Below are 27,831 nucleotides of genomic sequence, written 5' to 3'. Positions count from 1 at the left end.
TTCGTGTAACTTTAAGCTACTTGCAACATAAATCCTATTGTGCATATCCCAAACTTGATTCAGTATAGAGATGTGACGTGCTATAGAAGCGCACATCATTGCCCGCAACCAAATCATTGAAACAAATATCTTTCCATGTCCTAGTTTGTTATTCTTTTGCATACATAAAGATTAGTAAACCTACTTCAGTAATAAGATGCATCATCATCATCATCCTCATCATTTACAGTGTCATCTATTTCTTGATCAACGCCTGCTCTGGATTTTGCTCTTACTATTCTGCCTGACCCCTTCGATGGTTTTGCCTTCTCTGCCTGCAGCTCCATGGCTTTCTCTGATGGTTTCCTTTTTCTCTTTCCTCGTGTATCACCCAATTCTTCTGCAAATAGAGAGCCATGCATTAGTAAATTCAGCATCTATTATCTGTGGTATAACACATCATACATCCACAATACAAATCTACAAATCAGACCTCTATTCAGCAGAATTCATACTTTTTGCACTTATAATCTCACGTGTATAAGGGATACATATACTGTGTTTTTTCATATGATGCTGTTAATATCTTTCTTACCTGCTTGTGGACTTAATACATGGTCTGCCCCATGTCCATTCTGAATAGCCTCTTCAGAAGCAGGAGATGCAGATATCTGACCTTCAACTAACTTTATGCTTTCAACCAAATTGTCTTGCTGGTCATTTGTATCTGGGATCGGTTCAGCTGGAAGGTAGCGAAGTTCCTCCACTGACGTATCTGAATCGCTGAAAGCATCCTTTTCCACTGTCTCTATGTCAACTTCTTCATCTTCATTAACATCTAATACTTTCACCTACACGCATACAACCATTCAGAGTTTCAGAAAAAAACATGTGGCAAAAAGATAGTGATTAAAGTATCTGTCTGTTCAGTTTCTCACCTTTTCTGTTTCAGGAATCAAATCAAATTCATCTTCACGTTCCACATACTCTTCATTCTCCTCAAGCTCCTTGAAATCAGGAGCAAACGCACTCCAATTCTCTGTGTAATCTTTTGCCCAAATATATACTAGACCAGCCAGGGAAACAGAGACGATTATGGGATGAACAGGATGCCAAGCTAGATCAATCAAGGCTTCTTTTGGACCTTCTAATATTTTCACAAGATGCCCCGCTCGATCCCAAATGTAGATCTTATGTTCCCCTTTGCACGCAGAACCTCCAACAACCCACTCACCATCACCACTGAAACAAGGAGCTTTCCAATGCATTTTTGTAACCGAGTCTTGAAATTCCCTGAAGAGTGTTAAACATTTTGATCCAACAGTCTTCAGTTTCTCAACACCATCAATCCCATCAATGTTCTTTCCCAAATCCTCAAGCGATTTAAGCACGTTTTTTCCCGGGAGAAGATTTTCATAAATCCTAATAGTACGATCGTGAGAATTCGTGAGAAGATACTGCCCATTCCTGCTAAACACAATGTTCTTCACCGGTGCCGCACCAGACACAGGAACCAAAGCAAGAACACGAACACTTTTATAATCAATCACAAGTATCTCTCCTTTGGAATTCCCAATATAAACAAGATCACCACACTTGTTAAAACACGCTGCAGCTGGAGAGAAAGGAGGATTCGATTCAGGACATTTACTACGTTGAGGAGGAGCTAACACATCAGGCATCTCAGGCACAGCAACCGGAAGCAAAGTGGTGCAATCAATGTCAAAGTCAACAATCATGGGAGCAGATGAGAGCGGGCAGGCAAGACAGAGAGAAGGAGAAGTCAAGCCAGGGTTTAAGCGAGCTTGCAACGGAGTCTGCTGAAGAATGGTACGAGCAATCTTCTCACCAGTTGAGACATCCCAAAGAGTTAATGACTTGTCTGCAGCTGAGACAAGCAAGCGGTGACCATACTTTGACCAAGAGACACTTGTGATAGCAGCAGAGCAATCAATATCACGAATCTCCTTTGCTATGCCTCTAGTTTCGAAATCAAAGATTACACATCCACCATCCGCACATCCGGCTAAACAAAAATGCAAGATATCACCATCAATGTGTGTACTAAACAAAATCAAAACCTAACCAAAATTGATAGATAAACGAACGAAACAAGAGGATGAATTGGGAAGTGGTTTGTATTACCAGCGAGAAGAGAGCCGCGGTGATTAAAGGCAACACATTTAATGACACCATGTTCCAAATATTCTTCAATCACCTCCGGGAAATCTCCTTGCAATGGATCTTACACAGAGAGAGAGAGAAAATAGTAAATTAGATACTAGAGATGAAGAAGATTGGGAAAAAAGGAGCAAATTTGCAACTAGAGCTCACCTATGATCGGAGCGTTCATGTTGCTCTTGTTTGTGTGTGCAAATTGAGTGAGTGACTGAACACAGGCGCTCCAAAATTAGGGTTTCGTATAGCTCGACGCGAGAAAGAGATGTGAGAATTACAACGGAACTGGGAGGGAGCAATTAGGTTTTTCTATCAATCTATTTAATTCGATTTATACGAAGACAATGTACTTTTGAGATTGTCGTAACCTTCGAACGCGTTTAGAAACGAAATCAAAGAAATACAATTGGAAAGTAGATTGCACAGTGATAGAGGAGAATCGAAGAAGTTTTGATTTTGCGAGAGGGAGGAGCGACGAACCGGCGTTAGACCAAGGTTGTTGTGTGGGTTTAACCAGCCAGTGTTATTATTTCCGATAATTATATCATTAAATTAAATATCTATTTAATTACTTTTAAAAACTCCATATCAAAGTAATATTTGGGTTAATTACAGGAGTTGAAGTTTAGCCAAAACAAAAACAAAAAACAAAAAACAAAAATTACAATGAACCACACCGATTAGATAGCCTAACTTAGACATTATATTTCTTACTTGCTTATATGTATTTTACAAGATAGATAAAAGGTTCATCTGTGTGTGTGTGTTTTTTTTTTCTTTTTGCAAAAAATTGGGTATAACATCAAATGTGCTAATTAATAATTTCAAATTACATGTTTACAACTCTAATATACTCGTGTTAAGTCTTGTAATCTGGTCCATAAACTCAGATTCTAACTCTTTGAGAGCTAAATATATTTTTAAAAAATAATCAATGCATAAGGAGGGGATTTGGGGAGATCCAAGATTGGTTTTGCCATTTCTCTAGTGTTTCCCCTATACAAACTCTTCTTTTTTTTTTTTTTTAATCGGTTGTAAGTTTTAGGGAGATCTAAAACTGGATGGAAGAATCAAGAAGACATTTGCAAAAGAGTTTATGAATACTAGTCGACTTGAAAAGATTTAAATGTAGTCAGTCTTCGAATATATCAATGGACCTACATGTGGGACTGGCGGACTGCACAACAAAAGTATCTCTAATATACACTTTTGCAATGTCCAACCTCTCATCATGGTTCTTCTTAAACAAAAGATAGAACATGACACGTGGCAACAACCCATTTGCACGAAAATCATATTTGGATAAGGAAATGGATATCATTTCTCCACAAACTCAAATTACCCAACCTCTTAAACACATTCCCCATCATCACCTCACAAACCATTTCACCAAGAGCCAACCTAGAGCCAACCTAGAGAGAGAGAGACAGAGAGATCAATCGCAGACTATCAAGCAATGGCATCGATGACCATGACCGCTACCTTCCTCCCTGCCGTCGCCAAGCTTCCCTCAGCCACCAGCGGACGTAAGCTCTCGGTAGTCAGAGCCTCCACAAGCGACAACACACCCAGCTTAGAAGTCAAGGCCCAGAAGGAACAGAGCAGCACCACAATGAGGAGGGACCTCATGTTCACGGCTGCAGCTGCTGCGGTTTGCTCTTTGGCTAAGGTAGCCATGGCGGAAGAGGAAGAGCCAAAGCGAGGGACAGAGGCGGCCAAGAAGAAATACGCCGAAGTTTGTGTCACAATGCCTACCGCCAAGATCTGCCATTACTGATTCAACAAATCCACCTTCATTCATGTCTATCTCTCTATCCCTTTCAATTTCGGTAAATTTTCTCAATCAAGTTTGGTCTGTAATCGTATATTGATCGATCTACTAAAAGCCATTTGATCTTTCTACTAGAATCGTTTACTTTCACCATTAGCAAGCATTGCATTGTGAAATACAAAATGGTTTCCCAACAAACTAGATTAAAAACCAAACCGTCCTAGCAGAATGTTATTTAGCATTCTTATTCTTAGACAAAAGAAACTTGAAAACAGAATAAAACCAAACTAAGCGACCACATAAAAGACTGATACCTCTAATGCCTAATACCTTCTTTAATCACCTGCAAACGCATAACATATCCTCTCCTCTCATCCACCCAATCTTCTCCAAATACTTTCCCACCTTCATTCTTAATAATGCATTTTTCTCCATCCATCATTACTGAACCGCCTTCGTCAGCAGTCATCTGAGAAACACTCAACACGTTTTTGTCGATCCCGGGAACAAAAAGCACATTCCTGATCCTCTTCTTCCCTCCCTTGGTCATAAACATGACATCTCCTTTCCCGTGTACCATGATTACCCTCCCGTCCACCAGTCCAACCCTAGCTCTGTACGATCGGTCCAAAGTCGTGAAAAACTTCTCATATGGAGTCATGTGATTCGTGGTAGCGGGGTGTACCAACCACAGATTCATATCATATCTCAAACCAGTAACAGGTACCGCTAACATCAGATGCTCGGGTTTTTGGATCTTCTTTTGATTCATCTGAGCTTGTTGTTGTGTTGCCGCCGCACCTTGCAGATTCCTAGAGTTCACTACCTTAGGTTTGTAATAACAGTCTTCTTCGTTATGATTGTCCCTCTCGCACACGTCACACCACATCTCCTCGTCAGCCCAGGCTTTTCTAAGAAAGTCAATGAACTTCTTTAACTCCTCAGGCATAGTTCTAGGATCATCACCATACCTTCCCAAAACCGTGAGAAGATCGCGAGATGTCAAATCAGGAAGAGTCATGAACTCCTCCAACAGAGGAATACAATCCTCGTATCGCTCTGGCAGCGAAGCTATTAGCTTAGCGACAAGCTTCTCATCGTCTGGTTGTTTTCCCAAACCGTAGAACCCGTCAATGAGTTTCGCAACTCTCTTCAAGTACAAATCCATATGTTCTTCTTCATCCATCTCAAGATTTTCCAACTGCTTCTCTAACCTACGTATCTTTGCTTCTTCCGTACCGTTGCCTTTGTAGAGCAAATCCCAAAGTTCCTTGGACGAAGCGACCGAGATTGTTTTCCTGAAAACCGAATCAGGGAGAGATGATTGCATTATCTTGAGCGCTGTGTTGTCTTTGTTAACACGGTTCCTCCATAGTGCGAGATCTAGGGGTTTAATGGTAGCCGCTAAGGCTGGGATCTTCGTTGGATTTGGGGAGACTCCGGTTTGAACGACTTCCCAAACTTCATCCTCCATGAGTCTGGTTTTGGTGATTGGAGCCCATTGTTCGTAGTCAAAGTCGTCGGAGACACCGTCTTGAATATTCAACGCCACCATAGCCGCAAGCAACAACTGTCGTCTAGCCTTTTTCTCTGTATCTCTTGGGGCAACCAAAGCGATTAAACTAATCCTTAACCCTAACACTTTCTATTTGTATAGTGATTTTTTATTCTTAACCGTAAACCGTAGACTTTTGCCAAATCACCAAATTGAGTAGTGGCTCGGTTTTGGTTTTATTCTTGGTTCGGTTTGACGCAATTGGAGAAATATCAAATATCTATAAACGTATCGGNTTTTTTTAAAAAAAAAAAAAAAAAAAAAAAAAAAAAAAAAAAAAAAAAAATCTAGGGGTGAACCTCACTCAATTTTAGTTGTTATCTAATATGAAAATATGAAATTTACCGGATACTTCATTGATAGTTTCTCCATTGTTTTAGAATTTGAAGAGATAATTGTGTTTGATCAATTGTTGTTGATATCAGAAACAACAACTAGAAGTTTGATTTAAAGAAATAAGATCTGGGCGGACTTTCGGTATAAATCGACAAGAACTAGAAAAAACATCGAACTGGATTTTTGTTATTGATTTTCTCTGTTTTCTCGTAGAAATGTTACATATCCCGAACACTTTACAAAGGCTGATTATTTAAATTAAATCCTCCACAAGGTTCCTCCGCAATCTTCTCCTGCAATCTCGCCCCCGATCCTAGCAACAAAATCCCGATCTCATCTTTGGTTGACTCCGTCCTCCAGCTCGAACCCTCTTCTTGGGCTCTAGTCGGGCCCACTTGCCGGGTTGACGTTTGCTCCTTAATGGGCTTATCGGTTGGGCCTTTTAACTCGCGAAACCCAACACCAACAATTGTGAAGACCAAATCTCGAAATTGACTTGAGTTATAATCAAATTCTATGAAAAAAAAGAGTTTTGACCACATTCAGTAGAAATGCATAAGTCCAATCAATAGATTTATGTACACTTTTGACTATAAATGGTAATCGAGCAAAGCCAATATCTAATACTAACTTATGAGAAACATAACCATGTGATATTCTTGCATGTCCCACGAAAAACTTCATAGATCTATCTAAATTTAATATATACCGACCTCTAACAACATCTTCATATCATTAACAACAAGAAGCAATCAAAGAACATGGCTTTCGTAAGAGATAATCATGGATGCAAAGAGGAATCTTGGTGGCTCAGTAGCAGGAACGAGGAAAGAAACTTCAGCACGAAAAAAACAAAGGTTACTTAAAGCCCTTTCAATGTTAACGACAATCGTCTGCTTTCACCATTAGCAAAATCACTGTTGTGTAATGAATACAAAATATATAGTGTCCAAAAACCACATTATGACATTAACACCAAGCATAATACGAAATAGCTTTCTTAGACAAACAAACAGAAAACAGAATTAAAACCACATAAAAAGACAGAGATACGTCCACCTTAAAGAGTTATAAGTCTAGTACCAGATTGTACCAAAGTGAATAGCCGCTACAATTAAGAGATGAGGTTACCTTCAGTCACCTGCAAACGCAGGACATATCCTCTGTTCTCTTCCATTACGGCTTCCCCAAATATTTCTACAGTCTTCCTTTTCTGAAAAATGCACTTGTCTTTTACAATTATCCTTGAATAGCCTCTTGATGCCATTTGATCAACACTAAACACGTTTATGTTTAGCCCGGGAACGAAAAGCACATTCCTAACCAGCTTCTTCTTCCCTTCCTTGGTCCTGATCTTGACATCTCCTTTACCTTCTGTCATGATATTTGATCCATCCATAAGCAGAGCGCTTTGACTTCTGTCTAAACTAGTGAAAAACTTCAAAAACGGAGTCATATGATTCGTGGAATCTCTGGAAACCATCCACATTGTCTCATCAAACGCCGTAGAACCATTTAACAGAAGATAATCAGGTTCAGGCTCAAATCCTGATTCTGATTCAGATTCGTATTCGTACTCAGATTCAAGTTCGACTTCTCCCTTTTGAGTTTTAGAAGTTGGCCGTCCTCGCTTTGTATTGCAATCACTCGCATAATGCCCTCTTTCTCCACATTGAAAGCATTTGCCTTTTTTGGGTCTAGACTGATGACCGGATCCTCTAGTAGAATCTTCTGCCTCCTCAGTTAATGAATAACAACAGTCTTCTTGCTTGTGATCATTCTCGTTACACACGCCACAACAACCCTTGTTAGACATTGACCTAACATCTTTGAGAAAAGCCTTCAACATTGGAGGCATAGTTTCCCCTGGTACTGATCCTAACATTTCAAAAACCAAAAGAAGATTTCGAAGAGACATACTAGGAAGATCCATGAGTTCATCTAGCACCGGAAGAACAACATCATATGAACTTGGCAGCGAAGTTAACAGCTTCCTCATTATCAGATGATCCGATTTCGGTTTTCCTGAAATACGGAACCGTTCGACGATTTCAAAAACTCTATCTACGTAAAGTAAAGCTTCATCGGTTCTGATTCATCCATAGCTAGTTCTTGGAATTTCTTCTCTAGCCTACGTAGCTTAGCTTGTTCATTGTTACCTTTGAGCAAATCCCAAACTTCCTTGGCCGAAGAAGCAGAGAGAGTCTTTCTGAAAACAGAATCAGTGAGAGAAGATTGCAAAACCTGAAGCGCTTTCATGTCTTTCACCGCGACATCTCTCCATTTCGAAAGTTCTTCGGGTCGGATCTTCGCTGCTAACTCCAGAACCTTCGATGGATCCGGCGGAACTCCGTTCTCGACAACATCCCAAAGTTCTTTCTTCTTTAGTGTTGTTTTCGTGACCGGAGACCAGATTTCATAGTCGAAGTCATCGGAAAGAGCGTCTTGTGTATATGTAATCGCCGCCGCCTTAGCCATAATACTTTCTATTTTCTTTTCCTTCGACCACAAAACTTTCTATTTATTTAGTAGTACACTAGTAGTCTAGTACTAGTGAGTGACATTATTATCAAACCGGAAACCCTTTAAATTACATATGGAAATCACCAAATTAGCAAATGGTTCGGTTTAACGCAATTGGATAAATTTATCTGTTCACTCATTACAAGTGTACTCGGTCAAGTTATTCGGCTCAGTTCACAACTTCATATGCGCGTTTGATTAGTATACTACTAGGATTAATTTGAAAAAATGTTTTTAAGTTCCCTACTCTCTATTTTTATATCCAAACAATTTTTTACAAAATGTAACCAAGCACAATTTTTTTTTACATCAATATATACTTTTCGTTAAATTCTCTGTTACATAATTTATGTAATGTCATGATGTCATAATGTTGTTTCAGAATTAGAAACATGGCCCCGCACATGGTGTGTAGGATATAGAACCTAGTAGTTTATAGAATAATGCAAATTTGAATGGACTTGAATTTGGTTGATGTAATCAAATTTGGTTGTGCCTTGTTCAATTTTAAGTGGGTTGGTTCAGTTGAGTGATTAAGAAGTGTTAATTCCTACACCACATTGCAAGCTTCTCTCCCGCCAAAATTATCTATGACGACTATTCTGAATGATAATTACAGCAGTCGTTGAGTTTTGATCCATCACATCTTAGAACTTGGTTTACTTTGAAAATTTAACACAGCACTGAACATATAAATATCTGGAACAACATACATTGGATCTAAATTATTTGAGTATTTGCAGTTTTGCACCTTGCAATTATGGAAAAACGTAATATTTTAATAGACTAACAAATCCATTTCATTGATAGGCATGCATAAATTTATGTCACAATGCTTACAAATGTATTGTCTATCTCAAGTTAAGTCCTGTAATCATATATTTGATCAATTTACTAAAACCCCTTAAGCTATTCTACTAGAATTCGTCTCCTTTTACCATTCACAAAACTTGACAAAAGCACTGCATTGTGAATAACAAACAAAGATTTTGACTACTAGATTAATACCAAGCCGTCTAAGCTAAAAGACCAGGCTAATACATACTACAAATGCAGAATATGAATCAGCTTTTCTTAATATGAACAAACTGAAAACGGAACAAACGCACAAACAAACACATAAAAGACTTAGATCCATTCATAGTGGCAAATCCATTCATATTCATAGTGGATTCTACTACCAAATCCATTCATAGTGGCAAAGCAGCTCCTTAACCTTGAGAAGTGAGATTACCTTCAATGACCTGATAACGCTGAAAAAATCCTCCATCTCCCTTCAAGGTTTCCCCAAATACTTTACCAGTCCTCCGACCCTTAAGAACGGTATTGTCTCCATCAATTATCATAATGTAGCCTAATTGTCCCAGCTGAGACACACTCAACACGTTTTTGTCGAGATCCGGAACGAAAAGCACATTCTTTATCGTCTTCCTCTTCCTCTTCCCTTCTTTGGTCATGACCTTAACATCTCCTCTACCTTCTGCCATGATAACTGATCCGTCTCCCAATACTACCCGACCCTTGTGTGTTCTGTCAAGAGTGGTGAAAAACTTCAAATATGGAGTCATGTGATTCGTAGTACCGTTGGATAACAGCCACATATCCTCATCAAATGTCACAGTACCAGCAGTGAGTGATAACATTTTATACAGAGGTACTTCAATATTCTTGCTTTGACTTTGACATCTTCTCTTTTCTGATTCACATCTGTTAAAAAAATCAGTAAGACTCTTTACAGTCACCTTCTTCAGATTCACGTTTTCTTCCAACAGCGTAGCTATATCTTCATGCGACTCTGTTAGCGAGCCTAACACCTTGGTGATAACCTGGTAATCAGATTTCACAATTTTCAAACGGCGCAACTCTTCAGCGATTGTCACTACCCTATTCAAGTAGGAAACGATCGGTTCTGATTCATCCATGGTAACTTCTTCGAATTGCTTCTGTATCCTACGTATCTTAGCTTGTTCATTGTAAGTTTCTTCGAGCAAATCCCAAACTTCCTTGGCCGAAGAAGCAGAGAGAGTCTTCCTGAAAGCCGAATCCGTGAGAGTAGACTGCAAAATCTGGAGCGCTTTCATGTCTTTCAACGCGAGATCTCTCCATTCCAAAAGTTCTTCGGGTTGGATCGTCGCTGCTAACTCTGGAACCTTCGATGGATCAGGCGGGACTCCGTTCTCGACGACATCCCAGAGTCCTTTCTCCGTCAGTGTGGTTTTCGTTATTCGTGCCCAAATTCCGTAGTTCAGGTCATCGGAAACATCGTCTTGTTGTTTATTCGTCGCCGCCATAGCCGTAACTATCAAAAAATCTCTTGGAGAAAGCGAATGGAATAAACGTCATTTAAATATCTTCATGATTTTCGAAATTGGGGGAAGATGATGATTTGGGAAATTAGGGATTTGACTTTCGAAATTGGGGGTTTTAATTGATTTGGGGTTTTGGTTTTTGCCAAATGACGTCGTTTCTCATTAACAGAGGATTGTTTAACGATTTAACGACACATAAACGTCTATTACCAGCTCTCTTAAACGATTTAACGTTATGATCGTTTTGGCTCAGTCAACAAAACATGATGTTTTAGAAAAAAGTCAACAACGCTTTCTATATTTCTTTATACAGTGACATAAAACCAAACAAACCTAAGGTGCAATTTGGAAAATCTCCAAATCAGGTGTAAATATTTCGGTTATTGGTTTGGTTTACTTCAATTGGAGGATTAACCCAAATTTTATCGGTCAAGTATACTGATCAGTTCCCAAATACGTCTTAATTCTTGAAAATTGAAATCATTTTCATTTCCTAATACACTCTCGAATATACAGAGTTTTCAAATTGACATAAGTTATTATGGTAAGAGAAATCTAATTTGGTTAAGTCTGGTTAATTCAATTTGAATGGATTGATCCGGTTAAGTGATTAACCCAACACCATTCAGCTACCTTCTCCTAATAAGTAATAATAACTCTTCCTTGCTTTTTTCCCAACATATCTGAGTGCATCGCAACATCTGAAGCGCCTTCAATAATATTTTTTACTATAATTCGTCCACTTTTCACCATTAACAAAACATAACAAACGTGTTGCAATAGTGAATAACAAAACAGTATGTGAAAACTAGATATAATGAGTGAGGAAGACAGTTAAAAATATATATATCATGAGAAGAGGTAAAAAAAAAAAAACTCACCTAGTAGCCTGAGTGACACGTCTACTATAATTATCGACGAGATGCTGTGCCTCGTAACAATGGAGTCGACTAGCTCACGCGGTAGAGATAGAGACCCACGGTTCTGTTGTTTGGAATGAGAATCGAGACCGTGAGTTGGTCTCATACTTCCATGATTTGGATAACCTCACGGCCCTGAAGCCACATGGTCTTGGACTGCACAATGGCAGCACGACAAGTAACAAGCTAAATCATATTCGCAAACTAACCAAAAGTTCACAAATATAATATACTATTAGACGTAAAAAGAAATAAAATCTTGGCAATTTATCATACTTAACCGTAATTTCCAAAATCTTATTGTGCAATTGAAAATAAAATCATACGTAAGTACATGTCATGTTAAAAAACTTTCACTAAACATGTTCAAAAATTAAAATAAAAACAAACAACAAACATAACCATTTCTCATATATAAAATTACAAAATTAACAATAGAAAAATTACAAAATTAACAATATAAAACTTACAAAATAGTTGTTTTTTTCAAATCATCATATTTAGCATATGATTTTATCGCATAATGTTTTATCCAATTTTTTTGTTTAAACAATATAAATTATATTTTATTTTAAATTATAATATAAATAAAATGAATTTCAACATGTACTTTAGTACGGTACGTACCTAATCTAATTCATAATAAAAATAGTCTAAATTTGAAAATTGGTGATTTAAATGACATTTTCCCCTATAAACTAACCCCTCACCTGAACGCTTTTTGTATTTTTTAATACAGTGACATTAAACCAAACAAACCCTAAGGTGCAATTTGGAAAATCACCAAATCAGGTGTAAACATTTCGGTTATTGGTTTGGTTTACTTCAATTGGATGATTAACCCAAATTACATCGGTCAAGTATACTGATCAGTTCCCAAATACGTCTTAATTCTTAAAAACTGAAATCATTTTCATTTCCTAATACACTCTCGAATATATAGAGTTTCCAAATTGACATAAGTATGGTCAGGGAGAAATCTAATTTGGTTAAGTCTGGTTAATTCAACTTGAATGGATTGATCCGGTTAAGTGATTAACCCAACACCACACGCTCAGCTAGCTTCTCCTAATAGTAACTCTTCCCTGCTTTTTTTCCAACATATCCCAAACATAAATATTTGCCGTAGCACCTGAGTGCATCGCAATATCTGAACCGCCTTCATATCTTTCTCAGAATTAACAAAACTTTACAAAAGCGTTGCATAGTGAATAACAAAACAGTATTTGAAAACTAGATTTAATACCATTATACCAAGCCGTCCTAGGTTAAAAGACCACATACTAATTCATACTGTAGTAGGAAGATATGAATTAGACTAGCCAAAAGACATACATCCACCTAACGAGTTAAGTCTACTACCAAAGTGAAACGCAGAGCTGATTAAGAGGTGACTTTACTACCTTCAGTCACCTGCAAACGAAGAGACAATCCTCTCTCATCCCACATAGTTTCCCCAAATTCTTTCCCAGTCCGATCGTGAACAATGCATTCGCCTTCTGCTCCCTTTATGAATGAACACAGTCCCTCTTGATGTCATCTGACGAACACTCAACACGTTTCTGTTGAGCCCGGGAACAAAAACCACATTGTTGATCGTCTTCTGCTTCCTTTCCTTCATCTTGATCTTTATATCTCCTCTTCCTTCTGCTATGATAACTGTTCCGTCAACCAAACCAACCTTGGCTTTGTATGTCTTGTCTAGAGTGGAGAAAAGCTTCTCATATGGAGTCATGTGATTCGAAGCATGGCCGTATATCATCCACATATTCTCATCATATGTGAAATCATTTAAAGCTAAATCTGCTAACAGTACATAATCAACTTCGATTGTTTCTTCCTCAACTATCTCAATCTGAGCATCATCTGTCGCAGACGGTTGCAGATTCTTTTTGTTGCAATCTTTGGCTTTATGCCCTCGTTCTCCACATTGAAAGCATTTGCCTTTCTTCGGTTTAGATTGCCTAGCTCCACTGGACTTTCCTGCCCTAGGGATTGAAGAAGTAGAAGAGTCTTCTTGGTTGTGATTGTTCTTGTTGCATAAGCCACAAGACTCCTCCTCATCAGCCATTGCTCTAAGCCTATTAGCCTTCAACATTAGATGGATAGATTCCTCTGTGATCGAATCATACATGAAAAAAATGTCGAGGAAACTCTTAAGACTCATATTCTTTAGATCCACGAGGTCACCCAACACTGGAGCTACATCGTCATATGACCCTGAGAGCGAGGCTAAGACCTTTTCGATAACTTGATAATCCGATTTCTCAATTCTCAAACGACGCAACTGTTCAACGATCTCTATAACCCTATCTAAATAGGAATTGATCGGTTCCTTTTCATCCATACTAAGTTCCTCAAATTGTTTCTCTAATCTACGTAGCTTAGCTTCCTCCGTATCGTTACCTTTCTGAAGCAAATCCCAGAGATCCTTGGCCGAAGCAGCCGAGATAGTCTTCCTGAAAGCAGAATCAGTGAGAGAAGATTGCAAAAACTGAAGCGCCTTCATGTCTTTCACCGCGAGATCTCTCCATTTTGAAAGTTCTTCGACTTGGATCGTCGCTGCTAACTCTGGAACCTTCGATGGATCCGGCGGGACTCCATTTTCGACGACATCCCAAAGTCCTTTCTCTGTTAGTGTCGTCTTCGCGATTGGAGCCCAGATTTCGTAGTTCAGGTCATCGGAAACAACGTCGTCGTGTAGCTTTCTTCGCCGCCGCCATAGCCTTAACTGTCAGGGTTTCTTTAACACTTGTTTTCTCTGGACTGTATATTCTATTGGAGAAATCAGGGAAATGCGAATAAACTATTCTCACAATAGTGAGCTGCCAGTGACAGTTTCTATTTATAAATTTATAAGCCCTAATTACATTTTGAACTCACCAAATGAGCAATGGCTCGGTTTTGGTTCTACTCTTGGTTTGGTTTAACGCAATTGGAAATATATAACTGATTGCATTTCATTCTGTATTCGGTCCGTTCAAGATGCTTGTTAATTTCATAAAATTATATAAACTTTTGAATTTGGTTGATACATAGTTTTCTAATCGCTTCTTGTTCGATGAGATTATTGTTAGGGAATATCTCGTTCAATTTAAGTGGGTTGATCCGGTTTAAGTGATTTAACCCTATACGGCTAGACCAGACGCAAACTTCTCTCAATGCATAATGGGTTATGAATATTGATTGTTTGTTCCACACGCCACACGACTTCTCAGACATTGATTAAAGCCTATAAAGCCTTCAACATTGGATTTAAACGCCTCTCGGTGGTCTAGGATATTTGAGTAACTGTAAGTTTTTTTAAAAAAATCTATTTGAGTAATTGTACTATGTAAAAAGAAAATGAAAAATGTGATTCAAATAATATAAAAAAATGATAACAAGTTCATTTCAGTGTCCAACAATAGTGAATATGCCCAAGTTTGTGTCACAATGTATATGGCCAAAATCTATCTTTCCATATCTTTCCATGCCAGTCTCCTTTCTCTTTTGTATTTTGATCAATTTTCTAACAAGTAAAACCCCTTCTATTATTCAACTAAAAATTCGTCACACAACTTGACAATAGCACTGCACACTGATGACAATATAGTTTTTGAACACTAGATTAAAACCAAACCGTCCTAGGTTATACGACCATAGACTAATCCATACTGCATGCAGTAGCAGAATATGTATTAGCTTTTCTTAGACAAACATATTGAAAACGGAATAAAACCAAACTAACAAAGACCGCATAGAAGGCTGATATGTCCAACCTTACGAGTTAAGTCTACCACCACCAGATGTAGTCATAATGAAAAGCAGCCAACTAAGACGTGTGGTTACCTACAATCACCTGCAAGCGCAAAGCCAATTCTTTCTCAACCCACTTCCACGTACTTTCCCCAAATTCAACACCAGTCCGATCGCGGATAATGCATTCGCCTCCACTTCCCTCTGTGAATGAGTAGGCTCTAGATATCATCTGACTAAGACTTAACACGTTTCTGTTGAGTCCGGGTACGAAAATCACATTCTTGATCGTCTTCTTCTTCCCACCCTTCATCTTGATCTTTACATCTCCTCTTCCTTCAACCAAAAGAAGTGTTCCATCGGCCAATCCAACCTTCGCTTTGTGTGTCCTGTCTAGAGTGGTGAAGTACTTCTCATATGGAGTCATGTGATTCGTGGCCTCCCTGTATACCATCCAAACATCCTCATCATATGTTTTTTCCCCTAAAGTTACAGGCGTTAACAGACAATATTCAACTATCAATTCTTCCTTTTCATCTATCCGAAACCTAAAGTTGCAGTCTTCTTGGTTGTGATTGTTCTTGTAGCACAAGCCGCACCACTTGTCAGAGGTTGGTTTAAGCCTCAAATCCTTCAATAGACTAAAGATATCTTCCTCTGTTACTGATTTTATATCCATGGAAGCAAAAATACTCAATAAGACTCTGACTAGTCATCTTATGCACATCAATGAGTTCCTCCAACATGGAAGCTCGAGCATCGTATGACCCTGAGAGCGAGGTGAACACCTTCTTACAAATCTGGGAATCGGATTTCTCAATTTTCTTCAGACGCAACTGTTCAAGTACTTCCAAAACCCTATCTAAGTAGGAATCCACCGATTCTTTTTCATCCATACTAAGTTCTTCGAATTGCTTCTCTAACCTATGTATCGCCGTTTCTTCGTCACCTTTTTGAAGCGAATCCCAAACCTCTTTGGCCGAAGACGCTGAGGAGAGAGTGTTCCTGAACGCAGAATCAGCGAGAGAAGACTGCAAAATCTGGAACGCTTTCGTGTCTTTCGCCGCGAGATCTTCCCACTTGGAAAGTTCTTCGGGTTGAAGCTTCGCCGCTAACTCTGGGATCTTCGATGGATCCGGCGGGACTCCGTTCTCGACAATGTCCCAAAGTCCTTTCTCGATTAGTGTAGTTTTCGCCGTTGCAGCCCAGGTTTCGTAGGCAAACTCATCGGAAACAGCGTCTTCTTGTTGTATATTCGCCGATGCCATAGCCGTAACTGTCAGGGTTCCGCTCAATCTTTTTCTCTTGAAGCAAGCAAAGCGACTAAACTACTATTCCCTCACCAGTGACACTCTCTATTTGGTTAATAGTGTGACATCAAACAAAATCATAAAAGCCCTCAATTAATAAATTACAATCTTTTTTAACCACCAAATTAGCAAAGCAATGGCTCGGTTTATGTTCTACTCTTGGTTCGGTTTAAATACCATTTGCTTCAGTAAACTATTCGGCTCAATTCGCGTGTTAAAAATCATAAATCATTATTATATGATTATAAATAAAATAAACTTGTAAAATCTTGAAATGAATTTGGTTGATACGGAGTTTTCATATAGGTTCTGGTTCGGGATATTATTATTGGCATAAGCTAATTTGTTAGGGGAAATCAAATTTGGTTATATCTCGTTTAATTTAAGTGGGTTGATCCGGTTAAGTGATTTATCCTGACAGATATACACCACCACACGCAAACTTCTCTCCAGCGATGGTTCGGACTTGTGATTCAAACTAAGCACTCCAAGATGATCAATTTTATAATATTCTAAAATTGAGTATTTGCACTTAATGAAAATGAAGTTTGAAAAATGAGTATTCGGATACAGTATTTGAAAAATCAATATAATAAAACTTGAATGTGTTGCTCTCCTACACATCAGATTTTGTATTGAAGAAGAGGATGACACATCAATTAAAATGGCTAACCTATCAAATTAAAACAATTAATACATGTCAGCAATTTTTTTTTATGTGGACAAAACAAATCGAAAACGATAGCGTTTAATCTTTTGCTTGATTTTTTTTCTTCATTGCCGTGATACCAAACTTCTTCTTCGGCACCTTTTAACCTTCGACCGAATGTGCTATCCATCCCATGGCTGGGAGCATCACCACCGTCGGATTCAACGCTATTCTCACCGGAGCTACTAAAACTGTGTCGCATCGCGATTCTCGTCTCAACGTTGATTGTCGTAGAACTTCTCAAAATCAAAGACAGAGGTATTTGTTAAAAATTGCCCTTAACTTACACTACAATTTACTTTCCTGATTCCTATTACTTGCATATATATTCTTGCTAATTTGATTTCTACTTTTGATTTTGGGGATTGAAGATTTATGTGATGCATATTTCTCCTCTCCGATTCTGGGTAAGTGAATCTTCCATCCTTTCTTTCCAGATTCAGATCGAGTATGATTGATCAATCTAAAATTTTGAATTTAATTCATCTGGTTTTTTTGTAACTTTGTGAAGTTTTAGTTCCTTTGCAGAGTTACTGTTTGATCATTTTGGTGGACTATTATCATACATGTTTGTGATTAAAGTTGAAAGTTTGTACGAGAGCTATCTTGTGTCGTAAAAAGCTGTGTAACATTTGAACATGTAGAGATGATAAGGTAATGTGCAGAGAACATAATTTGTATTCGATTTGGTGTGTCATATTCAGTTTGCAAGGAACTGAGTGTTCTCTGTTTTGTGGTCACCTTTCAGGTTTACAAACAAGCAGTGATAAGAAAACAGCAAGGATGTGATTTTTCATTGACAAAAGAGTTGGATATTAACGCAAGTGTGTTTCCATATACATTAAACTCATATGTTTAAGTTTAATGTCTTTTTTTGCTCCAAATTGTTTTGGAGGCAGTTAGGACCGACGTTGAAGATACAAGCTTTAAAGATTTCAATTTCAATTTGGTTACTTGCTATTAGTGATTGGATTTGTATTAGCCAACAGTACATGTGATTAAATTTTCAGTATTTTTGATATGATTACAGGTTTGGCAAAAAAGAAGACAAGGACTTTATGATTTAATATATGTTAAGAAATATTCATTAAAACCTACTTTGATATGATTAGTTTGCTTTTCTTCGCAAGACTGGATAAGTCCGTGAGTTAAAAGTTTTAACTTAAAACGTTTATTTTCTGATTTAAAACTATTCCATGCTTGAGCTTTTAGGTGATCTTTTATTGTTCTTGTCTCATGCAGGCTAAGCATATGTTAATTCCTTATGTTCCGATGTTAGTGCCGCCAAGAAGATGGAAAGGATATGCTTTGAAACCTATTTCTTCTTTGGGACTATATATTAACCCCACACTTACGATTCATACTTACATTGAGAACCTCATGCCCACACATTGTGTTTATAGACATGTGTTTCTAGCACCTATGTGTACAAATACTGTGACATTTTTCTTCAGATATGACAAGTGTGGTTACTTCTTTTTACTTACTATATTATGCGTACTCTTTACTCATGGATCCAAAAAACAGCAAGATGCACTAACGATATTAATTATTTGCAAGACTGCTCATAAAGTATTTGAGGTATATTGGTATTATCGCTTTGTAAATTTATGTTTGTTAAGTGTTGTTGTTTGGTAATGTTTTACATTAATAATTATATTCTGGAATTGAACTTTGAATATGCATTGGATACACTTGAGAAGATTATAATAAATTCCAAATAACTTAATAGTAAATTCTAATTCCAACGGTGGGATTGCTTTTCCAACGGTTAGTTATTGATTTATTCATATGTTTTAGAGACAGATTTGACATAGAGTAAATTGTGACAAGTTGCATTGTTTGGTTTGGCAAACGAGCTTGGATTGAGCTGAAGCTCAGCAGGAGTATTGTGATGCATGAATATATGTTTTTGTTTATGGAGAACCAAGCTGTAAGTCTCCAACAAGTTAAAGCTAAGGTGAGGGTGATATTTGCAGATATGTAATGCAATAATCTCTTTCTTTGTTTACTCTTCAATATTTTCTGCGTATATGCTCGACAATTGTCTATGTTGTAGAACTTTCTATGATACGTTTGAATTATCTGGATTAGAGATTTGCAGAACTTATTTTAGATCTTTTGATGGAATCTTCAGAGTTTTATTATATGAGACTATGCTTTTGAACTCTCTTTATTGGAAGTGGTTTATTATGTTGAGTTTCTTATTTGAGTTCGTATAATGATAAATAGTGATTTAACTTTTCAGTGAAGACTGAACTATGAGCTTGAATGTATTATGAGTATTATCTTATAAGGGCACTAGCAAGTGTGAGTTACTTTTAACAGTGATTTGTACTCTTTAGGTTTATGAGGAGGAGTTCTTTAAATGTCTTAGCTTTGTGAGGCGGGGTTGATTAAATGTCTGCCTATACATGTTGGTCTATTTAGAAATTTTTAGGATTTATAATGATTGTCTATAGGTTGTATGATCTGTCATGAGAAAGCTAACATAACTAAAACTATAAACAACATACAAAAAATAAATGTAAAAATATATATATAAAAAATACAAAAAACAACCCCGCGGCGTAGCGCGGGTACTATCCTAGTATATATAAAAATGTGATATGAGAACAATATGCCAATGCCGATTCAACACCCATCGTTCCATGTCTTTATCTCCATTCTGTTTTGGTAAATGTTACTATGTCTCAAGTTTGGTCAGTTTTCTAACTAGTAAAAACCCTTTATTTATTATCTACAAGAATTCGTCTTACCATTAACAAAAAAAAACAAAAAAAAAACTTGACAAAAGCATTGCATAGTGAGTAACAAAAATAGTTTTTGAAACACCACAAGACCAATTCATAGTGCAGATAGCAGAATATGAACAAACTGAAAACATATTAAAACCAAACCAGAAAACCAAATAAAGACATATGCGTCCCACCACCTCACGAGTTATAAAAGTCTTCCATCAAATCACGAGGTGAGATTACCTTCAATCACCTTCAAACGCATAACAAATCCATTCTCATCCGACGACAACACAGCATCCCCAAATTCAAGACCAGTCCGATCGCAGATACTCCATTCGTCTTCACGTTCCTGTGAGAATGAGTAGCGTCTTGATACCATCTTCTCAATACTCAACACGTTTCTGTTTAGCCCTGGAACAAAAATCACATTCTTGATCGACTTCTTCTTCCCTCCCTTCATCCTGATCTGTACACTTCCTTTCCCTTCTACCTTAAGAAGTGTTCCATCAACCAATCCAACCTCAGCTTTGTGTGTCCTGTCTAGAGTAATGAAATACTTCTCATGTGGAGTCATGTGACTTGTGGCACAAGGGTACGCCACCCATATATCCTCCTCATATGTTTTCTCAGACAAACTCACCGGCGTTGACAGTCGATACTCAGCTTCAACGTATGCTCCTTCTTCTTCCTCGAATCTCTTAAGCATTAATCTGTTGCATTCTACTTCGTTGTGATCTATCTTAAAGCACACGCCACACCACTTCTTAGACTCTGATCTAAGCCTCAGATTCTTCAGGATTACAAGGAGAATCTCCTCGTTCACTGAATCAAACTTGAATCCATTAATATAGAAATACTGAACAAGACTCGCAGCAGACACGTGATGCACGTTCATGATCTCCTCCAACATCGAATGAACACCATCGCACGACTCTGGAAGCGAGGCGAACAGCTTCTTGCAAATCACGTAATCGGATTTCTCAATACTCAAACCACGCAACTGATCAGTGATTTCCAAAACCCTATCTAAGAATGAATCAAACGACTCTGTTTCACCCTTTTTAGCTTCTTCGAACTGCTTCTCTAACCTACGTATCATCGCTTGTTCTTTACCTTTAAGAAGCAGATCCCAAACGTCTTTGGCTGAAGAAGCAGAGAGAGTCTTTCTGAAAGTCGATTCCGGGAGAGAAGATTGCAAAATCTGAAGCGCTTTTGTGTCTTTGACAACGAGATCTCTCCATTGTGAAAGCTCTTCGGGTTTGATCTTCGCCGCTGACTCTAGAATCTTCGATGGATCAGGTGGGACTCCGTTCTCGACAACATCCCAGAGTCCTTGATCGATTAGTGTAGCTTTCGTGGTTGGAGCCCAGATTTCGTAGTCGAAGTCATCGGAAACAGCCTCTTGTTGTTGTGGATTCGTCGCCGCCATAGCCGTAACCGTCAGAGAGATTCTTTAGAAACTTCTTTTTTATTCTCTCTTGGAGAAAGTGAAGAGGTTTGTTTATTCGATCACCTGAACTGTTTCTATTTATATAGTTTCATATTAAGCCTAACCGTAAACCCTAATAAGTTACAATTTGTTGTAATCACCATATTATCGGTTTAGAGTCGGTTTTAGTTCAATTATTTGGTCCGGTTTATTGCAATTGGTGTGTATTATCAATTAAATTGTATTGGATCATAATCATATGGTGATTGAGTAATCTCCATTGTTTCATAGTCAAAATCAGAGTTGGATTTGTACCTTTTATGGGTTATACCCTATATAGTATTATAGAAAAGATTCAAATTTCTCATAATCCACCATTGAGAAAACTTAAGCTAACTAACATAAGCACTGAATATATAACACCATGTTCATAAACTTAAGCTAACTAAACTGCAATACATATTAGCTTTTCTTAGGGAACAAAGAAACAAAATGAAAACCAAATAAACGGAACCAAATTCATCCATCTGTCCAACCTTATATGGTAAAATAGTCGATTGTTCTTTCTAAAAAAACTTTGACATTATGTAAACTTTCTCTTCTTGCTTGGAACTTGACCTCCTTGATGAAGCACATTCCAACGTAGACAGTAGCCTCTATTTTCCCACATGGTTTTACCAAAATTCTTCCCAGTAGGTAGTCTGATTCCATATAGTGCATCTTTTCTCCTCCTCATCAAAAGCAACTCCAAATCCGCTCTTCTCCAGCTGAGAAACACTCAAAGCGTTTCCCTTGATCCCTGGAACGTAAAGCACATTCTTGATCGTCTGAGCACCCTCTTTAGTCAGGAAAATCACATCTCCAATCCCTTCTGCCATGTAGGTGGTGGTGGTGGTGGTACCATCTCCAGATGTGAATTTAACCTTAGCTTTCCTTGATCTGTCTAAATCAGTGAAAAACCTCTGATATGGAGTCATGTGATTAGAGTTAATGGAGCTTATCAACCAAATCTCATCATGTAAACCGAAATCACCGACAAAATGTTCAGCTACGTGATCAGGTACTTGGTTTAGCAAACGCCAGAGATCCTTAGCCGAAGAAGCAGCCAAGAGTGTCTCTCTGAAAACAGAGTCTGGGAGAGCGGACTGCAGTATTTGGAGTGCTTTCATGTCTTCTGTCGCAAGTTCTCTCCAGTTCCGTAGCTCTTCGGCTTGAATCGTCGCCGCTATTGGAAACTTCGATNATCAATTAAATTGTATTGGATCATAATCATATGGTGATTGAGTAATCTCCATTGTTTCATAGTCAAAATCAGAGTTGGATTTGTACCTTTTATGGGTTATACCCTATATAGTATTATAGAAAAGATTCAAATTTCTCATAATCCACCATTGAGAAAACTTAAGCTAACTAACATAAGCACTGAATATATAACACCATGTTCATAAACTTAAGCTAACTAAACTGCAATACATATTAGCTTTTCTTAGGGAACAAAGAAACAAAATGAAAACCAAATAAACGGAACCAAATTCATCCATCTGTCCAACCTTATATGGTAAAATAGTCGATTGTTCTTTCTAAAAAAACTTTGACATTATGTAAACTTTCTCTTCTTGCTTGGAACTTGACCTCCTTGATGAAGCACATTCCAACGTAGACAGTAGCCTCTATTTTCCCACATGGTTTTACCAAAATTCTTCCCAGTAGGTAGTCTGATTCCATATAGTGCATCTTTTCTCCTCCTCATCAAAAGCAACTCCAAATCCGCTCTTCTCCAGCTGAGAAACACTCAAAGCGTTTCCCTTGATCCCTGGAACGTAAAGCACATTCTTGATCGTCTGAGCACCCTCTTTAGTCAGGAAAATCACATCTCCAATCCCTTCTGCCATGTAGGTGGTGGTGGTGGTGGTACCATCTCCAGATGTGAATTTAACCTTAGCTTTCCTTGATCTGTCTAAATCAGTGAAAAACCTCTGATATGGAGTCATGTGATTAGAGTTAATGGAGCTTATCAACCAAATCTCATCATGTAAACCGAAATCACCGACAAAATGTTCAGCTACGTGATCAGGTACTTGGTTTAGCAAACGCCAGAGATCCTTAGCCGAAGAAGCAGCCAAGAGTGTCTCTCTGAAAACAGAGTCTGGGAGAGCGGACTGCAGTATTTGGAGTGCTTTCATGTCTTCTGTCGCAAGTTCTCTCCAGTTCCGTAGCTCTTCGGCTTGAATCGTCGCCGCTATTGGAAACTTCGATGGATTCCATTCGCAACCACATCCCAAAGTCCTTTCTCCGTTAGGGTTGTTTTCATCACCGCCAACCAGACTTCGATGTTTAGCTCATCGGAAATGAGTTCTTGTATTCTCGCCGCCGACCATTCCACAATCATTATCATTTTTGTATAAACTATAAAGCGAATGAAGAAATGTCTCCTTAAACCCCACCCCAACAATTTTTTTTCCGTTGTTGCTAGTATTATATAGTTGCATCACTCCAAACCCTAAATCTAGAGATGTTGCAGTGGATAGAATAAAAAAGCCTAGCCAAGCTCGAATACAATTGAGTCGGCCCACCAGAAGCTCAAATTTGGAAATACTTGACATACGGGGTCGTATGGTTTGGTTGTGTAGACTTGGTTTTATTTGCCTAGTTTTGTAATATATCAAACTTTTTTAACACACTAATCAATATTTGCCATCATTAACAGAGTTGACATACTTAGAACAAAATAAAACAAGATGAGAACCGAATTTAAAAGCCAAACCAGATCCATCAAATTTGGCTACCTTACTTAGTAACAAAATAGTCTACCATGTCCTGCCTCTTAACATTTAAGCTTCATTCATATCATGTTATTTTTTCTCTTCTTGCTTTGAAAGATACCTTCAATCACCTCCAATCGTAGAAAAAAGCCTCTCTTTTCTTCCCACATGGTTTCACCTAAGCTCGTCCCAGTCGTTTGATCCCATATCGTCAATCTCTCTCCAACTCTGTAACCACTCCTCTCCAGCTGGCCAACACTCAACGCGTTTCCTACGATCCCCGGAACGTAAAGCACATTCTTGATCGTCATCTTGATCCCATCTTTAGTCATGATGCTCACATCTCCCATTCCTTGAGCCATGAGGGTACCTCCAAAAAATACTGAAATGAACCTTGGCTCTGTATGTTCTGTCCAAAGTGGTGAAATACTTGTGATATGGAGTCATATGGTTAGTGGCACTGGAGTATAACATCCACATATCCTTATCAAATATCACAGGATCAATGTTGATTGATAAAATGTGGTGCTCTGGTAAGTCCTTGTCTAGATTGGCTTGTACGTTAGCTTTGCTTAGCAAATCCCAGAGACCTTTGGCTGAAGTGGTCTCAAGTGTCTTTCTGAAAACCGAATCCGGGAGAGAATTTTGCAGTAACTGTAGCGCTTTAGCGTCTTTTGCCACAAAATCTCTATATGGTGAAAGGTCTTGGGGTTGAATCTTCGTCGCTAACTCTGGAACTTTGGATAGATCCGGCGGGATTCCGTACTTGACAACGTCCCAAAGTCCATTCTCCACTAGGCTAGTTTTCATGGTTATAGCCCAGATCTCATAGTTGAGCTCATCGGAAACAACGTCTCGTAGTTTCTGAGGGTTTGCCGCCGCCATAGCCGGGGTACTCCTTAGGGTTTCTTCAAACTTTTACTTGTCTTCTACTCTTCTCGGAGAGAAAAATGAATATATATTAATTAATTGCACAAAATTTAAGAATCGGTTTGGATATAATTGGCCATTGGGTTGAGTTATTATTCTAAGGGGAATCCAATTTGGTCAAGTCTGATCAATTTAACTGGGTTATTCCCGGTTAAAGCTTATTATAGTTTGTTATAACGTTTAATTTGCCTTTCCTATAGTAAACCCTAAGTTACAATTTGTTGTAATCACCATATGATCGGTTTAGACTCGGGTTTAGTTCAATTATTTGGTCCGGTTTATTGCAGTTGGTTATCAACTAAATTGTATTGGATCATATAATCATTATGGTGATTGAGTAATCTCCATTGATTCATAGTCAAAATCAGAGTTGGATTCGTACCTTTTATGGGTTATAGTATTATAGTAGAAAACATTCAAATTTCTCATAATCCACCATTGAGAAAACTTAAGCTAACTAAGCACTAAATATATAACATCATGTTCACATCCGGACAACTGCATTACATATTAGCTTTTTTTCTTAGGGAAAAACTAAACAAAATGAAAACCAAATAAACGGAACCAAATACATCCATTTGTCCAACCTTATTTGGTAAAATAGTCTACTGTTATTATGTAAACTTTCTCTTCTTGTTTTGAACATGACATCCTTGATGAAGCACATTCCAACGTAGACAGTAGCCTCTATTTTCCCACATGGTTTTACCAAAATTCTTCCCAGTAGGTAGTCTGATTCCATATAGTGCATCTTGTCTTCTCCTCATCAAAAGCAACTCCAAATCCGCTATTCTTCAGCTGAGAAACACTCAAAGCGTTTCCCTTGATCCCTGGAATGTAAAGCACATTCTCGATCGTCTGAGCACCCTCCTTAGTCAAGAAAGTCACATTTCCAATCCCTTCTGCCACGTAGGTGGTGGTGGTACCATCTCCAGATGTGAATTTAACCTTAGCTTGCTTTGTTCTGTCTAAATCAGTGAAAAACCTCTGATATATATGGAGTCATGTGATTAGAGTTAATAGAGCTTATCAACCAAATCTTATCATGGAAATTGTAATCACCAACAAAATGTTCAGCTACGTGATCCTTAGCCGAAGAAGCAACCAAACGCAAGCAAAAGCCTCTCTCTTCCCTAGTGGTGTCACCAAAAACTTTCCCAGTCGTTCGATCCCAGATGGTGCATCTTTCTCCATCCATTTCAACTTTAAAGCCGTTCCTTGCCATCTGAGAAACACTCAAAGCGTTTCCCTTGATCTCTGGAACGTAAAGCACATTCTTGATCGTCTTCTCACCATCCTTAGTCATGAAAGTCACATCTCCAACTCCTTTTGAGAGTGTACAACCTCCAGATGTGAATTCAACCCTAGATAGCCGTGATTCGTAAGTGGTGAAGAACTTGGCATATGGAGTCATATGATTCGAGTTAGAGGAGCTGATCCTCCAAGTATCCTCACCAAAAGTGAAATCACCAACACTTTCAGCTACACGATGAACAGCTACTTCGTATAGATAATCCCAAAGAATCTTAGCCGAAGGAGCCCAGATTGTCTTTCTGAAAAGAGATTCTGGGAGAGCAAACTGCAAAAACTGGAGTGCTCTCATGTCTTCTCTCACACGTTCCCTCCATTGTGAAACTTCTTCGCGTGTAATCGTCGCTTCTAACTCTGGATTCTTCGATGGATCCGGCGGGACTCCATGCTTGAGCACATATTCAAGTCCTTCCTCCTTAATTAAGATGGTTTCCACCATCTCCAACCAGGCTTCATCAATGATTTTTTCTTGGGTCGGCTTTCTCGCCGCCGACAAATCCCCTTTCATTTATCAATTTTTTTATGTTTTGTCTTGGATAAACCCTACACCCCCAAATCGTTTTTTTTTTGTTCTTTCTATTTTTGTATATATAGTTGCATCATCCAAACCCTAAATCTGGGGATATTGAAGTGGGTAAGATAAAAAAAAAGCCTAGCCCAGCTCGAACCAAATTGTATCAGCCCACTAGAAGCCCTAGTCATATCATTGAGTGTTTTTTAATCCAATGATGAATGATTTATCGAAATTTGTTTTTACTACATGAACTGTGAACATAAGCACTAAACATATACTACTAAAATACTCCTGATATAGCAGAGCAAACAGAGTAATCCAAAATATTTGCTGAAATTAGATGAGTGAAACTGAAAACTGAATAAGCAAGTCGCATAATTAGTTAAGTAATTAGAGGTAAGATTGCAAATGCATAAAAAAAATAACATGTCTAATCATCCCAAAAGGATTCAGCAAATCCAGAAGATCTTTTTGGCTGAAGTGGGTAGCATATAGGGTATCCTACTTTGTAACACAATTTTCAATTGTTGTATATGCTTAGTTTTGTTATTTACAGTCGAATATATCCAAATTTTTGAAAACAATTATCCATATTTGACAGAACCGAACACTAGCAATGATGAGTATGTATAATACTATCAGTAAAACACAAAGTCCAAACTATTTCCCCAAAAATTAGTTAAAAAACAGGGACTGCCCGTGAATCCAATTCCACTAGGGTGACACTGAGGTATAAACCCTTATTGCAATACATTATATGCTTTCTTATCCAAACAAATAAAGAAATGAAAAACAGAATAATAAAAACCAAGCGAG

General features: G+C 38.1%; 7 protein-coding genes and 1 pseudogene across 7 annotated transcripts; 1 reads left to right on the top strand and 7 right to left on the bottom strand.

Annotated features, from left to right (window-relative positions):
• Nucleotides 64-2,653, bottom strand: LOC104746524 (protein RBL-like). Its single transcript, XM_010468021.2, has 5 exons — nucleotides 2,314-2,653; nucleotides 2,125-2,223; nucleotides 918-2,005; nucleotides 575-830; nucleotides 64-379 (listed from the first exon to the last, which is right to left on the bottom strand). Exons 1-5 carry the CDS (start codon nucleotides 2,330-2,332, stop codon nucleotides 186-188), a joined length of 1,656 nt encoding a protein of 551 aa, XP_010466323.1. The 5' UTR covers nucleotides 2,333-2,653; the 3' UTR covers nucleotides 64-185.
• LOC104746522 (photosystem II 5 kDa protein, chloroplastic) lies at nucleotides 3,510-4,081 on the top strand. The gene has a single exon (XM_010468018.2). It carries the CDS (start codon nucleotides 3,614-3,616, stop codon nucleotides 3,932-3,934), a length of 321 nt encoding a protein of 106 aa, XP_010466320.1. The 5' UTR covers nucleotides 3,510-3,613; the 3' UTR covers nucleotides 3,935-4,081.
• LOC104746523 lies at nucleotides 4,054-5,672 on the bottom strand. The gene has a single exon (XM_010468020.2). It carries the CDS (start codon nucleotides 5,481-5,483, stop codon nucleotides 4,245-4,247), a length of 1,239 nt encoding a protein of 412 aa, XP_010466322.1. The 5' UTR covers nucleotides 5,484-5,672; the 3' UTR covers nucleotides 4,054-4,244.
• LOC104746521 lies at nucleotides 9,258-10,824 on the bottom strand. Its single transcript, XM_010468017.2, has one exon. The coding sequence runs from the start codon at nucleotides 10,631-10,633 to the stop codon at nucleotides 9,554-9,556; it is 1,080 nt and encodes a 359-aa protein (XP_010466319.1). The 5' UTR covers nucleotides 10,634-10,824; the 3' UTR covers nucleotides 9,258-9,553.
• LOC104746519 lies at nucleotides 14,907-16,667 on the bottom strand (annotated as a pseudogene).
• LOC104746518 lies at nucleotides 20,086-21,551 on the bottom strand. Its single transcript, XM_010468015.2, has one exon. It carries the CDS (start codon nucleotides 21,496-21,498, stop codon nucleotides 20,293-20,295), a length of 1,206 nt encoding a protein of 401 aa, XP_010466317.1. The 5' UTR covers nucleotides 21,499-21,551; the 3' UTR covers nucleotides 20,086-20,292.
• LOC104748382 lies at nucleotides 23,139-25,070 on the bottom strand. The gene is made up of 3 exons (XM_019237110.1): nucleotides 24,722-25,070; nucleotides 24,499-24,630; nucleotides 23,139-23,788 (listed from the first exon to the last, which is right to left on the bottom strand). The coding sequence occupies exons 1-3, from the start codon at nucleotides 25,068-25,070 to the stop codon at nucleotides 23,187-23,189; spliced, it is 1,083 nt and encodes a 360-aa protein (XP_019092655.1). The 3' UTR covers nucleotides 23,139-23,186.
• On the bottom strand, nucleotides 25,813-27,047 carry LOC104746517. Its single transcript, XM_019237128.1, has 2 exons — nucleotides 26,253-27,047; nucleotides 25,813-26,158 (listed from the first exon to the last, which is right to left on the bottom strand). The coding sequence occupies exons 1-2, from the start codon at nucleotides 27,007-27,009 to the stop codon at nucleotides 25,896-25,898; spliced, it is 1,020 nt and encodes a 339-aa protein (XP_019092673.1). The 5' UTR covers nucleotides 27,010-27,047; the 3' UTR covers nucleotides 25,813-25,895.

This window comes from Camelina sativa, chromosome 15 (assembly GCF_000633955.1).
Source record: "Camelina sativa cultivar DH55 chromosome 15, Cs, whole genome shotgun sequence".
Taxonomy (NCBI): domain Eukaryota; kingdom Viridiplantae; phylum Streptophyta; class Magnoliopsida; order Brassicales; family Brassicaceae; genus Camelina; species Camelina sativa.
Note: the sequence above shows the minus strand (reverse complement) of the source record. Positions and strands in the feature narration are given on the sequence as shown.

What these genes read in the sequence shown, in the direction of transcription:
- LOC104746524 (XM_010468021.2), bottom strand. An exon ending in TGATTCCTGAAACAGAAAAG is followed by an intron (nt 831 to 917) that starts GTGAGAAACTGA and finishes GTATGCGTGTAG; the next exon opens with GTGAAAGTATTAGATGTTAA. An exon ending in TGTATTAAGTCCACAAGCAG is followed by an intron (nt 380 to 574) that starts GTAAGAAAGATA and finishes CTCTATTTGCAG; the next exon opens with AAGAATTGGGTGATACACGA.
- LOC104746522 (XM_010468018.2), top strand. Translation starts at nt 3,614, where the DNA reads ATGGCATCGATGACCATGACCGCTACCTTCCTCCCTGCCGTCGCCAAG.
- LOC104746523 (XM_010468020.2), bottom strand. Translation starts at nt 5,483, where the DNA reads ATGGTGGCGTTGAATATTCAAGACGGTGTCTCCGACGACTTTGACTAC.
- LOC104746521 (XM_010468017.2), bottom strand. Translation starts at nt 10,633, where the DNA reads ATGGCGGCGACGAATAAACAACAAGACGATGTTTCCGATGACCTGAAC.
- LOC104746518 (XM_010468015.2), bottom strand. Translation starts at nt 21,498, where the DNA reads ATGGCGGCGACGAATCCACAACAACAAGAGGCTGTTTCCGATGACTTC.
- LOC104748382 (XM_019237110.1), bottom strand. Translation starts at nt 25,070, where the DNA reads ATGAAAACTAGCCTAGTGGAGAATGGACTTTGGGACGTTGTCAAGTAC. An exon ending in TATGTGGATGTTATACTCCA is followed by an intron (nt 24,631 to 24,721) that starts GTGCCACTAACC and finishes TATTTTTTGGAG; the next exon opens with GTACCCTCATGGCTCAAGGA. An exon ending in TGTTGGCCAGCTGGAGAGGA is followed by an intron (nt 23,789 to 24,498) that starts GTGGTTACAGAG and finishes ACCCTAACGGAG; the next exon opens with AAAGGACTTTGGGATGTGGT.
- LOC104746517 (XM_019237128.1), bottom strand. Translation starts at nt 27,009, where the DNA reads ATGAAAGGGGATTTGTCGGCGGCGAGAAAGCCGACCCAAGAAAAAATC. An exon ending in CGTAGCTGAACATTTTGTTG is followed by an intron (nt 26,159 to 26,252) that starts GTGATTACAATT and finishes TCACTGATTTAG; the next exon opens with ACAGAACAAAGCAAGCTAAG.